Source organism: Lytechinus variegatus, chromosome 12 (genome assembly GCF_018143015.1).
Source record: "Lytechinus variegatus isolate NC3 chromosome 12, Lvar_3.0, whole genome shotgun sequence".
NCBI lineage: Eukaryota > Metazoa > Echinodermata > Echinoidea > Temnopleuroida > Toxopneustidae > Lytechinus > Lytechinus variegatus.
The window spans coordinates 13059255-13077814 of NC_054751.1; the positions used below are offsets into that span (position 1 = coordinate 13059255).

Sequence of the window (18560 nt, forward strand, 5' to 3'; positions counted from 1 at the left end):
ACAAAATGTTAAAATAATGGAATTCCAAGTGTTAAGGAGGAATGAAAATTCATTTCACATGACAATGGCGAGAAAATAAAAATATTCCATATTTCATATAATAAAATACAAAAGAAATAGTGAATGAGTGATGTCATCAGTTCTTCATTTGCATACCGACCGAGATGTGCATAATATAACTGTTTTGAGAACTAAAGCGAAACTTTAAAATGCCATAACTTTCTTATTTTACATCCGATTTTGATGAAATATTCAGTGTTATGCTTGTTGAATTTTTCTCTTTTTATTCAAATCAAGTTTTTGTTAGGCTGGACTTGTCCTTTAAATAAGAAAGACGCTATACTACACTTTCTAAATTCATATGTAGATCACATGCACTATATAGGCCTATACTGTTACCAATAAAGGCCGTTTTGATGCTCTCATCCCTCATTCTGAAATGCAATGTACTCTTTAATTGCCTTTCTTCTGAGTTCTGACTTTGAAGATATCCCTACCCGTGTTTGTTTGTCCCTTTTTCATAAGAGATATGCGCCGTAAGTGCATTGAAGTTCCCAAGTGTATTGGTCATAGAAAATTCGAAAGAAAATTAACACCAATGATTGGTTCAAGAAAAAAAAACAAAGTAGATACAGTCATGCTGAGGAAAGAACTGAAATATGAACAAGTTAGGTGCAAAACAAAGAGATTTCAAAATAGTGCAATACCTTTTATGATTCATAATTCATAATTATTTCATTCTCAATTATGTCTGTGCAATATACCAGTCTTTCACCTTTAGTCTTACTTTGCTTCATTATTTGTTATCTATGCCTTTTCCTTAAGATGTTTTTTAATGTGTTAAAGTCAGTCAGGATTGGTAATTTTTAATAATTATTATATGCAATTTGATTAATTAATTAATTTGATTTTTAGAATCTATAATGAAATTTATTTTCCTCAAAATGGTATCATGCTATAATTATTATCTCTATATACTGTCTTTTAACCTGAAACGTTATATGTTAGACAAAATATTTGCAAGCATGCAAAAATTTCAGCCATTTTTTCATGGCTGCCATGTATGCAACTGGACTTGTCAAATGAATACCATTATTGAAATTGAAATTGAAAAAGGATGAGTAACCTATATATCTAACTTTAAAAGTAATGAAAACTAATCGCTGGACAATAATTTTTTGCATGTACTTGAAACCGGGATATTAAGCCTATTCAGGCCTACTACTATTATCTTGAGCACATTATGATCTCACTCAGAGAGATTTTTTTTGTACACTGTACAATGGGTATTATACGCGTATTTGGAAAGAACACAGCTAATCAGTGGCGTACCGTGGGTCACGGCATTGGGGGGGCACCAGCAAAAAATTTGAGTCACTTAGTAAGTGCGCGAAGCGCGCTGTTGCCAGGTATACTGACCTAGTAGAAACAAGGACAGTACTTGTCATTAAATGAATATGTATCTCACTGATCAAATAATGCGAGCGCGAAGCGCGAGCTGAAAATTTTTGATATTCAGACCTAAACAGGGACATTATAAGCAAGTTTTTGTAATCATGATACGTACCTGTCTCGCTAAACAAATAATGCGAGCGCGAAGCGCGAGCTGAAATTTTGTACATGTATATATTGACCCCAAACAGGGATATTTTAAGGACTATATTTCAGGAATCCATTAAGAGTATACATATCTCACCATAGTCATCTAATTCGAGTGCCAAGTGCTTGCTGATTTTGTTCGAATTACATCTAAACACAATGAAGCAATTGTAGTCATTATAATCATGATTAACATACGCATCTCACTAATCAAATATTGCGAGCGCGAAGCGCGAGCTCAAAATTTAGGAAATTCGAACCTGAATTGCTCAAAATTTAGGAAATTCGGACCTGAATAGCGGCATTTTAAGGCTTGTTTTTAGGAATTCACGAAGACCATACGTATTTCACTAACCAAATGAGGCGTGCGCGAAGCGCGAGCTGAAAATTTTTTATATTCAGATTCGAAAAAGGGACATTTAACATGTTTAAGGACTGATTTTAGGAATTCGTGAAGAGCAGACATATCTCTCCAATTCACTAATGCGAACGTAATCACGGACAGGTGATGTTTTATATGAAGACTTTAACATGGGGCAATCACTTTAAGTAGTCATGAAAAAGATGCATATTTCACATAAAACAATAATAACTCGAAGTGCGAGGAAAAGTATTTGGTGTATATTGACTTGAAAATGGGAGGTTTTAGTACAACAGTAATATATGTCTCGTTAAACAGACAATGCGAGCACTAGGAACAATGAAGACATAGAAAATTATGAAATTGATTTTTATAAAGTTATGAAAAAATATTTCCTATGTAATAGAACATAACATAATTATAATATAATATAACATTATAATGAACAATAATTTCTTCTTTCCCACTACGTTTCTCTTCCTTTCTCCCTCCTTTTCTCCTTTTCCCCGTTTTTTTTTTGGCCAGACGATTGGGGGGGGGGGGGGCACGTGCCCCCCATGCCCCCCGTAGTTACGCCACTGCAGCTAATACTCACTGCGCTTGGTCGTATTTCGGAAGCCAACAATATTTATTGAAACTGCATAATCGTTATAATATACTTCACTTCTCCTTAGAAGTAATCGCAACATCCCTTTCCTCCTCCAAATGAATGGGTCTGCTCCTTTTCTTATTAACCTAAAAAAATAAGTCATGGTACTATGATAAAGTAGCCTATACTCTAGGCAGAGGATGCACTTTCTTTGCTATGACGCCAAGAAAGCGATATGTCTGATGCGGCGAGACTACCAGTGTGTGCGTTATTCTGCTGAGGAAAACAACTCGCCTTTAGGTTGCGTATAGTCTTACCGCATCAGACGTATCGCTTACTATAGGCCTTTGTTTCACTTTAACCATGCATGTTGACAGCATCGAAAAAGTCAAACAAAGACTAAAAGATGAATAGCTTCAGCCTCCGCTTAAATGTATTACTTAACTTTGTGAGCAGCCGATTTAAAAAAAATTCTCAAACTAAGATGAAACATATGTACAAGTATGTATTAGAACTAAAAAAAACAACTTGAAAACAACCATTTTTTAGAATGAAAAGCTAAAAATACGAGGCAAAACCCAAGTTTGTAATTAGGCGTCATAACGACACTTGAATAGAACACATAAGTGTGGGATGAAATTCAAGATGCTGTTTCCGGTCACTTTTTATTTCACTTTTTGAAGCACTAAATAATGATTTCTGGACGAGATTTTTTCTGGGCTACATTATCACACATACAGGTGACAAGTGTGACCTTCTAGCTCAGATTTTTAAAAATCAAATCAATGTTAGCCAATCACAGCGAATGAACAGCACCATTTGTGGAGCGTTGTGGCCCAGTGGATTAGTCTCCGGACTTTGAAACAGAGGGTCGTGGGTTCAAATCCCAGCCATGGCGTAGTTTCCTTCAGCAAGAAACTCATCCACATTGTGCTGCACTCAACCCAGGTGAGGTGAATGGGTACCTGGCAGGAATTTATTCCTTGAAATGCCCCAGCGCTGTAATAAAAGGCTGCGGGGCTAAAGCCAGGGTATATAATATCCAAGTCCTTTGGAAGCGCATAGAGACGTTATTTATAATGTGTTGTGCGCTATACAAGAACTGTCTATTATTATTATTATTATTATTATATGCATCTATACTTTACTTATCATGGTAAAGTAACACGCAAGCACAAACACACGCACACACACACCCTCACACACAGTCTCTTACGCACACACATCCTCCCTTTACTTGTTCATAACATTTTATGGAAGGTTAAAAGTGCCACCCAGATTCATCTCGTTATGTCTACCTCTCGGGTCAGATGACGAGATCTCGGATCTCGTCGTGTCTGCATCCTGTTAACACGATGATCACCTTTTTTAAAAAAAAAACAGGATGAAGACATGAGGAGGCCTTATTCTGATCATCTCTCCCAAGGGATAAAGACAAGGCGAGATCCAAGATAAGTCATTATTTTGACGATATCTTTAACAGGATGTATATAGACATAATGAGATCCAAGATCTTAATATCATCTAATCATTTAAAAAAAAAAAGTTGACATGACAAGAGATGGTTATCTGAACATCAGGATGGTACACTTTTAAAACACAAAAGGCGAAAATGGTGGAAAAGGGCCGAGGAGTGACAGTTTTTCACCCTTATTAAGAACGCCGTACTCTCCCTGGTCCTTACGATGATTTGTCCCTTTATGTCCAGCATGCCAATAATGACTACAGCATTTCTATATATTTTAATTTGGGATAAAAGAGCACTGTTGATAACATGCGTTCCCCAAGAACACTAGGTTGCCGTGACCGTGAATGGAAAACGTTATTAGTCAGGCACACCTTTGGGTTACGGTACCTCGACAACCATCACCAACCCAACATAAACTCATCCGCACGCACTCCTCCTTACCATAGGGCTACCTTTCCCTAACTCTAACACACACACATGTACACACCCTCACATGTTCCCTCTATATTACAACCAGACACACAACCACACGGTCCACATTAAAATACCTTCACACATACGCGCACACAACCCTAGCTCCCACACGCAAATCAAACACACCCGCACATTAGCACCGGCATTACACCCACCCACCCCCTCTCTCTCTCACACACACACGCCCTCACGATTGACATACCCAATCTTTACTCCCATTAGCTCTATCAGTTTCTTCATCTCTTCACACCTCATCATGTTTTAGGAGATCCATGGCGCTATAACCTTTTGGTGACACGACATTTGCTCCTGCGACAATTTCTCTTGGCTTAGTTTCGTTTAAATGTAGCTTTAGTGTTGCAATATGATTCCATGGTTGAAGTTGGTCATTCGATTAGAGTGAGGAATTTTGAGCAGAGCAATTGTCGCCGTAGCAAATGTCCTGAAACCATATTTTTATGATCTTTACTTCGATTTCATAAAGAATACAAAATTATTCCTATGTAAGATTGACAGAGAAAAGGAAAAAGATGTAACTTTGATATAAAGAAGTGACTGTGCCAATTCCAGCACCTTTTATTAGGTTCGTGTTGATAATGGTCAGATGATTAGGGGATGATTATCTTCTACAGAATATAGTACAGAGCAAAATTCAAAATGTATCTCACAATCAGTTTGATCATTTATATGACAATTCAATACCATGCAATTTATGTATCTGATATTACGATGATACAACATGTACAGAAATTAACAAGTATATTTTTTTAATGGAGTCTACTCATTCTGGATTCGCAGATATTTTTCATACTTATTAAGAGTATTTCAAAGATGAAATCGTAATATGGCGAACATATAATTACAATAGTGATGAATAATTAGTTAACGAAAAAAAAACTATTTCACAAAATAAACCACTCAATGAAAATATGGCATGAATTTGCAGAATAGAAGATTATGATAACAATGGTAATTAGGTCTCATTTCAATATGAAGCGTATATTATTTTCTATCTAAATATGGCAATATAATTAGGAGCGTCGCCTGAATATTCTTGTCTGTCGATGTTTCATCAAAATGTGCTATATACACTGCTGCTGTAACAATGAATGAATACGATGAAACATGAGAATACTGAACATTGCAATAACAAAAGAGAACTGAAATGAAGTTAAGAACCCGGATGATTTCAGCGACATCCCACCCCACTTCTCAAATACAAACTAAGAAATACTGAATACACTGTTATTTCTCCGAGTCCCCTAAACAAAATAAACCCTTTTGATTAAAATCATTATCACACGCCTTATAATATTATCCTCCGCGTTCATACACGACAGAAAAACTTCAATATTTACATGCAACATACGCTAAATTCAAATGTAGTTCATAGCATGAAATAATGATATCAACATCCAGTGACAGTAAACGTATTGAATGGCGCCAGCAAAAGGTCAAATTTGGAAATGTCTATGTTCTAAGATGAACGCTCCAATTCAATGTACGATGTTCGAAATCATTGGTATGAAAGTGAATGGAGGTGTCGGGTTGCCCGCCTAAGCTTGGATATACGCAGAAGCGGATCTAGAGGGGGGGGGGGGGGGGGTGCAACCCCCCCACAAAAAAAATCCGGGGACCATCTTTTTTAATCTTATCTTTTTTTAACTTGTAATTAACTTAATTTTACAAATTTTCATGGGGGTTAATTTGGCAACGACCTCTATACCAAAAAAAGTGGTGTTTTAGATGCAAGAAAACGCAATTTTCACACACAGATTTTCAAAAATTTTCCCTACTGTGGGAAGGGGACCCCCCCCCTCCCACTCGCTCGCTCCGCTCGCTTGGACTCAGTAGCTACGCTCCCTCGCATACCACCCCTACCCCCCCCTTTATAAAAAGCTGGATCCGCCCCTGATACGGATATGTGTAAGAGATTTTCTGAAACTTTAAGTAATCCATTCATAACTTTCATAAATTCCATAAATTCTAATACTCAAATTGACCTACAGGGGCTGGACACCGAGGTCTATTATAAGAGTATGTAGGTGTAAAATGGTTGTTTTTAAACGATCAGACGATGTACGCGCGTAAAGTGAAAAGTTGCATGAGCAACAAAAATGACATATAGTTTTTAACAGCCTTGTCCAAGCTGTCCGGTCGCTTCAATCTTCTTATCGCCATTAATGACGCTCATTTGTTAAAATTGATATGTATGTGACCTGAACTCTCTGTCAGCAGTTCATCCTTTGGTCACAGGCAAAATACTGTACGCCAAATGTTTTGCATCTGTGGTGAGTCTAACATTTATTTTGATGATTTTTCTTTGTTCTCACTCGATTAAGGATAGTTATGATTCAAGATCATAACAAAAATGCAATTGAGCTCAAATGGGTGAAAAAAAACCTTAAAAAACTTGGATGGCAAATCACATCACGAACACAGAAAGAATAACTTTCAGGAAATACATTCAATTCAAACTCCATCTAACGATCATTCGGGTAGGAAAATAAAGTTTTATATTTAGTTCTCTGCAAAGTCTAAACGATCCCATTTAAAAACCACCTGTATTTACATTTATGCCGGCTGTCGTGAGTCACAGACGAATTTACACGTACACTGCATAACCTGTTGTTTACGTAGATTCAAAGTCTTTTTTTAAATATTCTTATTGTAAAATTGTTAATTGTCATCATTAAGTAGGATATTAAGAAATTTTGTCACACTTTGTTGAAACACCGAGTGATAAATTGGGTTAACTAAGTACAAGACATATATTGCTTACGGAGTGTTTAATGAAACATAATCACTTTTTAAGATTTTAAGGGATCGTCATCCCCTGACAGTTTATTACGTTCTCCTATTATAATAACCACTTCCGCGTTTTCCTGTTAAAATTATGTTCTCAGAAAATATAAAATAAGCCATTATCAAACACTATCAGTTAGCCTACATACAATGACGATCATAGTTTGACACAAGATTAAATACATGATAAAATCAGTACTGACTCAGACAATAAGTTTGCTGTTGTATAAGCTGTACCCAATCATTCTTACCAGCGCATTGGATTCAGATATGAGTACAAAAATTACAACAATTATCAAATTCAGCGTATGAATGCCATAATAACCTTTAGCTGACAGTGATAAACGCATATCCCTAAGGAACCAAAAAAAGTGGATAGGTCGAAAAAGATGATGAACTAAAGTAAATTACATGGTCAGACAAACTGTACACCGGGATAATTAGTTTTGAAAAGACACCATTGCGCCCAAAATCAATTTAATGACATCGACGTACAGGTCGGGTCAAGGTGACAGGCGCCCTCTGCGGCAGAACAGCAGATGCCATTTGCGACACACTGCCCTTCAAGGCCACAGGAAGGGGCATTCAGTTGACACGGGGACACATCTTCGGTCATACAAGCTGCAGCTTCGGGCGTGAACAGGTAACAGCCAAACTGTGGACTACAGCATGTACCCACCATCACGCATCTTCCCTGACTTCGTGGACCGCATGGTCTGCACTGCACAGAAGGAGACACAAAAAAGATTGGAGGAAGAATAGGTAGAAAAATGTGGTTAATCCTTACTGTAAAAAAAAACTCGAACATCAAAATGACTGCAATTTTCTGTTCTCAAGTATAATCCAAGCAATATCACCGCAATATAGAGCCATGAATCAACTCGGTAAATGAACTTGAAGTTGATAACGAGTTTGATTAATTAAAATTGATGCTATATCTGCAATATTTGATATGAATCAAAATATCTTATTCAATACATGTATGATGATAACAAAACATAAAATTAAAAACGATTTAATGTCCTATGAAATATATAATATGAACAAATTAAAGATATGAAAGAAAACTAAATATGAGGCCTGAATAAAACAATGTTGACCTTAATAGATTAAAGAAAACCCCAACCGGGATCCCTTAAATACCTAAATGCCGAAATACAATTTCAAGTTATGGTCGAAAAGACGTAAAGTATCTAGAAGCTCTAAAAAAAAAATGATGGGATGAATGGGAAAGACAAGCGGATAAATAATGAATAAAGTGGCAGGAGGGAGAATACCATATTTTATCCATCAAGATTATTCTACTGCATAAGATCATGTTGCTGTACACAAGTTCTCTCTGTATTTACCATGTAAAATCAGGGAGTTGAGAGTAGATAGATTCGAGGTAATCTCTCAAAGGGAATCAATGCTTGGGCGGCGTTATAAAAGTGTTGAATAACTGTGTTGATTGTTTAGTACTCTTCGGCTTCTTGTCTACATTAAATCTACAACTGAGGTGAAGGTGTCTATTTTCTTTCTGGTTGTCAAGTATAGACCAATATGTAAGCTCTCGGTGTGCATCCGTTGCGGTATATAACACTTTCATACTTGGAAAAGCAAACCAAAATGCTAAAAAAAATCTACATGTAGGTCTACATATATCACAAATAAACATGAAACGGAACTAGAAAATTTCCACTACATTAGCTGATTCACGATTTCGTAACTGTTGTGATGAAGCCAGTCATGCTCGTGATAGTGAGAGCGCACGTGTGGAAGATACCAATGAATACCTATGTTGATGTGGCGCCATTCTTATAGAAATATTTTTGATATCGGAATGCGTTTATTTCCTGTTGGTTCGGTAAAAGTCATGTTTACATCGCTCTTATACATCGGCAAGTTGGATAATTATTGAAGCATCTACATCGGCTATATTGGACAAAAGAGATAGGACGAGGGGTTATCAAACATATAGCAGTTATAGTTGTCCATTGATATCAAGGGGTGCAAAGGGAAGAGATATGATTGAAAGAGAAGAGACGAGAAAAGAAGAGAAGAAAACAAAAAAAGAAGAGAAAAGAGAAAGAAGGAAAAAATGGCAATTGATACATAGTGGGTGGAGAGGGTACAGAGAATTAGATAGAGAAAAGGGTTATACGTAAAGAGAGAGAGAGTGGGGGGGGGATGTCGGAGAGAAAGGGGGAATGCATATAGCTACTATTGAAAGAGGCAGCGGAACCGGAGGGGGGGGGGGATTCAACCCGATTCAGCCCGCCCCATTTTTTGCAAGGAAAAGTCCACCAGTTCGCCTTCCTTTCCCACTTTCAAAACCATTCCACGTCCCCTGTGTAGTCATAATGATATAATGCGAAGAGATAAAATATTATACTTTCCATAACTACAAGTAAAATGGCAAATAAAAAGATGGCATCATTCTGTGCATTCCACATTCAAGCCTTGGAATGGCATATACATCTCAGGTAGATCAGACACGGATATTTTTTGCCACTGCGTGAATGACATTTCGACAATATTTTTTTATCTGTGCCTCAAAGGATAGCAATTGCGAATATGACCTGGGTTTCTCTATCCACGTATAAATCATGAATCAATAAATCATTCTTCAACATTTATCATCGTTTAGTGATGCCGTGCGTGCCGAAAGTGAAGCAATCTCGTTCCACTGATGTTGGTATAACTGCTATGACGTTGCCAAAGTCATTTAAAATAGATAGGACGTTGCTATCTTCCACAGTAACGTGCTATTGGCTTCAGGGCACGTGCTCCATGAATATCGCGTCACAGTCACATCGGTGAAACTGCTCCAGAGCTATCAAAGCTATTACATATGACATACCTTTGCTCGATTTGGAGTCGGTTTTGTGGTATGACTGTAACATCATTTTAAATGGTATGTCATTGGTTAAGTATTGAAGTCGGTTATGGTGGTGTGATTATGGTGTTAGGGCCTACATAAGTTGCTATTTTGGAAGACATCTATGGTATCTTAAAGTGGAGATTTTTTTTTTCATCCGACCACCCTCCCCTCCGTCAGACGCGATGAATAATATAGCAAAGTGAATCAATAAATCAATGCACATGACACCTCCAGTGTTGGGTGACGTTGATAGTGACACAGGCAACATTAATAAACAAACTAAACGATTAAATGAACCGTGGAGTGAAATTAAGTGCAATAGAAGTATTAACAAAAGACTATCACCTTGAGTCAACTCAATGATCGGAAAACAAAATAGTTAAACTAACATCTCATTTTAAAATTTAAACTTGAAGTGATCTCTTGATTGTGTATTCTGTATACTGTTGCTGATTCAATAATTGCAACAATCCGTCATTTCGTCAGTTCAAGTCGTTGGGGATATGAAAAGTGGGTTATTATGCAGAGCATGAAGTCATGTAAACAGATTCCTAAGCATATAAGCACCACCGGCCAAAACATTAAGAATCGAGAATTTTGAAGTAATTTCACAAAGTGTAAACTCGTTGAGGTGGAAAAGATGTTGAAGGAGGACATGGAGGATGACCGTGATGATGATGATGTTAATGATGATGGAAATGATAATAACGACTGAAATCGAAATTGAAAATTTATTTACCACAATCTTCATAAAAAATACAAATCAAGAACTATAAATATTTCAATAAAATACATTATAACACAAGTGAGTATATTTAAGAATAGTGGAAGGATCACTGAAAAGTTACAAAGAACACAAAACACAATTAAAAAACAAATGCAGTCAAGAAACACAGAATGCCGGGAACAAACATAACATGTATATCTTTATATATCAGTATTACTATTAGTATTCGACTTTCTGCAGTAAATGTATTTTAAATGTCTTTTAAAATTTTGAAGGGTTTTGCATTGTTTAATTTTTGAGAGAGCTTATTCCAAATAATGGGATCCCTCCATAAACATATATTGTTTAAGAAAGAATAACCATATATTGCACGAGTATCAGCTGAATTTCTAGTATTATATCAATATATATCTCTTTTGGTTTTAAAAATATTGTCAAAATTATTAGGCAAAAGGTAATAGGAATACACAAGAAGAGATAATTGAAAATCATGTATTAAAGAAATTGGGAGTATATCTAATTTTAAGAAAAGAGGTCTGCTATGACTTAGAAAGGGTTTATGGCATATTATACGAACTGCTCTCTCTTGAAGAAGAAAGGTGCGGTTCAGTAAGTGTTGCATGCAGGATCCCCAAATAATTTTGTGATAAGATATGTAAGGTAAAATCAATTATTATACAATGTATGAAGAATATTTTGTGGTAAATTGTCTTTAAGTTTACTCATTATTCCTATTGTTTTGGGAACTTTCCTTAAGACCTCATAAACATGTGTCTTCCATTTTAAATCCTTATCTATACCAATTCCTAAAAATTGTGTAGTATTTACATGTTGAATTAAGTTGCCATTAATATATTTACTACTTTTGCAATATTTTTCGGAGAATTGAGCAGCCTCACATAGGTCTTTTCATAATCAAGTTGTAATTGATTCGCTTCAATCTATTTGCTAATCTTTGTAAGTTTTGAATCAAAGTTTTGAGTAAGACATTCCACATCACTGTGTTTATAAAGTATATTGGTGTCGTCTGCAAATAACATACAATTTAATAGTGGAGACACTGAATTTAAATCATCGATGTAAATAAAAAAAAAGTATGGGACCGAGGTTTGATCCTTGCGGAATACCGCCAAAGACAGTTTGATAATTAGAGTTTTTAGAATTGTACACTGTAAATTGTTTGCGGTTACTCAAATAACTGTGAAATAATTTTATTAAAAATAACACCACGGATTCCATAATGAAAAGTTTTTTAAAAAGTATTTGTGATTTATGGAGTCAAATGCCTTTTTTGAAGTCTAAGAACAGTCCAATAATAATCTCTTTGTTTTCTATTGCTTTTGACACATTCATTAAAAAATCTAAGATAGCATGAAGAGTGGAATGTCCAGCTCTTAAGCTAAACTGTTCATTACAAAGAATTTTGTTTGTAGCGAAAAAAAGTTTTGAAGTCATGTGTAGATGCATCATTCCTAAATTTTCAAAAATCGTGGAAGAAAATAGGTCTATAATTTGCAAATAAATCTTTTGGTTCCTTCTAATGTATAGGAATAACTTTAGCAACTTTCAGACCTTGAGATACAATACCCTTTGTAATGCATAAATTAAAAATACTGCAAAGTGGTTTAGAAATAACATGTATATCTCTTTTAACAAGAGTGCAATCAGAGTCAAAACCAGGAGCTTTCCCATTTTTGAAAGAAAAAAAAAATAATTATTTCTTTTTTCTGTGTTAGGTAAAAAAAATAAGGTGTACAGGGACAACTTTTACCACAAAATGATGCAAAAATGTTTCAAGTGTTACTATTATTCATCCCAGCTATTTCATGACCAACATTCCTAAATAATCAATCATTGAAACCTTCAGCGATATTCTTGGATTCACTAATAAGTGTACAGTTACATTGGAATACAGAGGTATTTTTATGGAGTCTTTTTCTTTGTAACAGATCATTAATTTTCCATGATTTATTAATGTTTCCTTTAAAATGTTAAACATATGAAACTTAGAAAAGTAGTAATCTCTTTTGGTATCAAGTATTTGTTTTGTATAAGAATTTCGAAAATTAGAATAAAAATTCTTTTTTGCGTGTGTTATGTAGGATTTTTAATATACCTTTTATACAAATAATTTTTTTTAGAACACATCTGTTTAAGTTTTTGTTAAACCATGGTTTAATGAAAATGAATGCAAGGAATGCTCCCCAGGGAGTGGAAATTGTACACTTTTCGTGCGGGATTGAAATGAATCCAATGACCGGGGTAATAATATGCCGTAACGCGCTTTGAGCCATTCTGGGAAAAGCGCTTTATAAAAATTGGCTATTATTATTATTATTATTATTATTATGGTTTATGATTTTTCTTTCTTTTAAATCTTCTGAGAGGAAAACATTTATTATAAGTTTCAGAAAAAATCCACAAATTGTTTATATATATATAAAATTTGGCTCTTCCTGATATCTGCAGAGCAGATGGTCAAAATCAGTTGAAGATAAAACAATCAGAAAACAGTCAATATAGATATCATTAATCTGATATATGAAACAGGTTCATCTTCATATATACCTTTGAAATCAAACATGGCAAATATTGGCAAATGGTCAGATATGTCACAGGTTAGTATTCCTGTGGAAATATTGCACGTGATGGTAATGACAATGATGGTGTTGTAGGTGATGATGGTGATGATGACGATGATGCTGCTGCTGCTGATGATTGTGATGATGATGATATTCATTTTTAATTATTACTAACACTACTACTCACGATAAAAATAAGAAAAATAGTAGTAGGTAATGACCATAATATTTTTAAGCGAATTAGCTAATTAGGTAAAAACATAATCCAAACACTGAGACTAGAAAATAAGAATAACAATTTTTTAAATGGGACTATTGAGCTTTCATTTTTTTTATTCATGTATTCCATGTATTCGAAAACAAATGAAAAAAAGTTCCATATTCTGATTGAATGTCCGTATACATATAGGTATATTATTCACAGTCCAATACTACCAATAAAAAGAGGATTCGGCCAACCATATAGCATTAAATCACAGCAGACAGCTTTATTAGGGAGAGAATTACATTGACAGTGTAAACGGTGCAGTGGCGGATTGATTTGTCTCTTGATAGCAACTCTCTTGGCTCAAAGGATGCTCCCATCAATCAAACCAATGTGACAATTGAATACACCCACGCTATATACGCAACCTACGGTATTCACGAGTCACCAATAAGAAAGCAATTTCAACTATTGATTCATCATTCTCTTCCCAAGCTATCTCACTTATCTCCGATCGTTTACATCTAATTCTCCGTTACGGAGAAATGATACAATAGAAATTCACTATATACTCTAATGAATATTGGATGAAAGGTATATTCCCATGGTTTTTTTAATTACAAAAATGAATAAGAAAGACTAGAATTGCAATCGTATCAAAACGATGTGCATGCAGTTTTTTTGTTGAAGTTTTTTATGTTAAGAAGTTTTGAGGCATCGATGCTTGTGATCGATTAAATAGGGGCAAGAAGGAAGGGAGGGTGGGGGGGGGGGATGGGGACCAGGGCTGAGTTTGTGTTTGAATTTATTTGGGTGAAGAGGCCGAGGTGATGGGTTAAAAAATATATATGCTGATGGCTTCAATTCGTTTAGGTTTTATTAATGATTTATTTATTTATTTTTGTATTTGGAAAATTTCTCTTATGTTTTTTTATTTGACACTGAAAAAAAATCAATATGTTGGAATTTTCTGTAGAAGCTTCTTCTTCATGCATTGAAAGATGTCTGACATTGTGTTTTGTTGTAGCATTCATGAAAAAATTATGTTAAATTTATGAGTTGTCTAAGTATCTGAAATTTATGAGTTGTCTAGGTATCTGTAAAGACATCAAAGTTCTATTTATTATATATATTTTATTTTGTATATGAATTGAAGTTGTCAATAAAAACTACTCAAAAAAGGAGGTGCCGTGGCCGAGTGGTCTAAGGCGCCAGGCAATACATGGAAAGTCCGGGGTTCGATCCCCGGCCACGGCACCTATGCCCGTGAGCAAGGCATTTATTCTACAGTGCTCTTTCATCCTGCTTTCCAATAAATGGAAATGCTATATGCATTATTGGTAAAAAACAAAACAAACAAAAAACAAGAAAGAAACAAAGCCAGATAGAGAAAACTCTGGAGGATGATGTATATACAGTAACTTCTATGACAATTCATACGTGAAGTTAGGTTTCCCGCTTGGAGCCGATTTCTGCCATAGACGTTGTGTACAATAAAGTTACTGATAAACTATGCATTGTATAGTATGCTACGCGATCAAATCGGATTATCTCAAAATTTTATGTTATAACCTATATATGTCGTATTTGGTATCAATAAAAATTTCAATGCGGCGACATTGCTACGACCTTTATTTGTGCACAAGCAACAAACCGGATGTAAACGGGATATAAAGTAATACGTTAAAATGAAGGTTTTCGCGATAAAAATGAAGGTGACGTACGTCAGCTCTTAATTTGTCAGTTCCTGACAAAAAATGTCGAAGAACAGTTGTGGTATACATCAATCTTGATATCTGCCAAGTTGGATAGGTTTCGGTTCAATAATAAATAAGTACGAGCGAGTTGAAGTTTTTTTTACATTATTGTGCATTTTCTTTCGTATTTTGAGATTTTCAGGAGCACTTTTGAGATCTTTATGCATAAACTGAATGGGATTTTGGCAAAAGAAAAAAAAGAAGATTGCGGAATCGGAATAGAGAACAGGACATTGACACCATTTGGCGTCAATGCAAAAAGATGAGATAAAGAAGACGATGTAATGGAAATAAATGCCGACATATAAACATTTCTAGCATGGGGAAATGAGTAAAAAAGATCAGGAAAGGAAAAAATGGTTAAAATATATATCTTATAAATATAATCGATCACGAAAAAAGGTTTACTTTTTTCGGTTTTTTTTCTCGCTCCCGGCTTTTGAGCAATTTTGTTTCACATATCAGGTTTGGTCCCCTCCAATTTATATGGATCAATACGCCACTGGATTGAACAAACCATTGGGTGAAATAAAAATCGAATTCTTTTATTATTTTTATTTAATATGATTATTAATCTTGTTCATACAATATTCGTATCGTCACTATAATAATCCTTACTATAATTTGGCTAATCTTGTGTGTCCTTCCGTTTGTTTGAAGCAGCTTTTCTCCGTGGTTTTCCACTCAATAGAGCTGGAATTTTGTCTACACATGGTTAAATTGTTCACAGATTGTCATGAGGGGGTTGTTTGTGGTATTTTGGTCGCATTATTTAAAGTTTTTTTACACTTCGTAACTTTTTGGCATTCCTTTTCGCAGCCCTGAGTATAGCTTTGAAGTTCCCAGTCCCTTTTACCTCTCTCGGGTCAGCGAAATACAAAGCGTGCATGCCATCATGCCGACCGGGTATGGTACAGTATACGGTATGATGCGCTGGCTGCATTATACAGTTATATGCATGTGTGTGCGGCGCTGCTGAAACGTAAACAACATGCATACCGTAATCGGCCGATGTCCTCAGTGGTTAGGGTTACCGTACCGGTGAGTACAACTTTCTGACTCACCTATTTATTTATTTTATTAATGATAAATTTGTTACTTAGAAGGCTCAAGATCTAGAAATCTAGGAATTATCGTGATATTGGGAACCACCGTTCACTTCATACAGGAGTGCTTTATTCAGTCACACCATGAACCTACCACTCTGTCAGAGTGGTAGGTCCATGGTCACACGCACGGTTCCCCATTTCCACCTCCATTCACTTCGTACAGTGCGCGTACACAAATCTACGAGTGGTTCCCCAAAACACGATTTGGCCGAAATCTATAGCCTAGGCTACTATCAAATGCTGGTCATAAGTGGTAAGAAAGTTTTTATGTTATAGGCAGTGTATACAGCCACATACATGTGGCCACACGCGTGTGGTTATAATATATCCAATACTAGGCCGGTAAGCACAAAATAGGTACCAATCCTGCAGACGCAAGCTCATAAATATTCTTAAATATTCATAGGATTAGGATGAGGGTTAGGGTTATGGTTAGGATTAGGATTAGGGTTAGGATTAGGATATTAGGGTTTCAGCTTGCGTCTGCAGGATTGGTACCTATATAGTGCTTACCTACTACTAGGCCCCGCTGAGGATACTATGCAACCGGCAGCAGTAATCGCAAACGCGTAACACAACTCACAAGCGATGTGTATTTCTTGCGACGGTACGTGTTGCAAAACTTCATCACAAAGGTTTTATCTCCCGATTTCTTTGACATACCAACAATATTCTCACTTCACTGTCACCTGCTTGCTGATCAGGTGAGAATGAAGTGAGAATATTATTTGTAGGCCTAGAATCTATGTCAACATCAGTGAAATAGGGAGATAAAACCGTCATGATGAATCTTTGAGAAGGTTACCTTTTCTTGATAATTAGGTCAATCCAATGACCTACCTACCCAGTTCCATTAAAACTTCCTTTATATTAAATCCTGTATTTTAGCAGATTCAGCTACCTGCCACTCAATTCTCCAAGGCCAAGCTGTGCCAGTGCTCTGTTGCACACAGTTCAGTGCATGGTTAGTATTTTGACGTAAGACATAATATTTATATTGAATGATTGATGACGCAGTAAATCTAAATTCCAACATGTAATGAAGTTGTTTGGTTGAGTCTGATAATCAACTCAGTGCTAAGTTCCAAAACCCAAAATTAAAAATTTCTTAATAGATTTGCTATTAACCCTTATATTTAAGGGCAAATTTGATCAGATTTTCTTCGGAACATTGGTAACACTGGCATTTTCTTTCTTTGCTACACACATTCAACAAAATTAATGTCTCTAAAATTCATTTACAAATATAAATGAACTATATTTAGTATTATGTTCGCCAATTCATATGTTAAACTTTATTTCTGTGTGATTAACAAAATACTAATGCAGTGTGATCGTAATAAACAAGCATCAAGCATTGGTAAAATGATTTTACAGAATGTCTCACTCATTTTATCACCCCCCCCTTTCTCTCACTCTCACTTCTTTTCGACATCCTGCCATACTTATATATGATTGAGCAACCTTTAATTTAAAAAGTACAAACAACCGCAGTCTAATGTACGTTGTAAGGTACATGTGCAATGTACTTACATATTTATTTCTGACCCAATAGTCATAACATTTCTATATCACAATAATTGCCTCCTGACTGCTTACTGAATACACCGTGTTCTAAATACATTTTTCCATTTTATAGTTAGATTTGGATTTCACTCTGTAATGATTATTGAAGTTCTTCCTCCAGTTCAACCCAAGATGCTTAACTTAATTGAACCTCCTATCTATATTGAAAGAGATGTCTGCTTTGAATCAGTTGTCTAAATATATTTCAGCAATAAACTGCTTGGCTTTCAGTGTGAATAGGCAGTCTAGCTGTACATACAAGATTGTCACCCCCTCCCCCCCACACACTTTGATAAAGAAAAATGACTCCTACCCCCTGTGCTGCCACGGGTAATTGCTGCTAGTATTATGATAATAAGTATATCATAATTGGTATCATCCCCATTATTGACATTTCAAAATACTTCTTTTACTTTATCACCTCTTACCGTGCCCAAAATTGTTTTGGAGTTTGG

General features: G+C 35.6%; 1 protein-coding gene across 2 annotated transcripts in view; it reads right to left on the bottom strand.

The window, feature by feature from the left end:
* Positions 1 to 6565: 6565 nt before the first annotated feature.
* Positions 6566 to 18560, bottom strand: part of LOC121425404 — a 30556-nt gene continuing 18561 nt past the window's right edge. The window contains exon 4 of one of the 2 annotated variants that reach the window (XM_041621449.1): positions 6566 to 8017. In XM_041621449.1, the coding sequence (XP_041477383.1) occupies positions 7769 to 8017 (249 nt within the window). In that variant the 3' untranslated portion in view covers positions 6566 to 7768. The remainder of the gene's footprint in view (positions 8018 to 18560) is intronic. The other variant, XM_041621450.1, reaches the window with a different exon arrangement.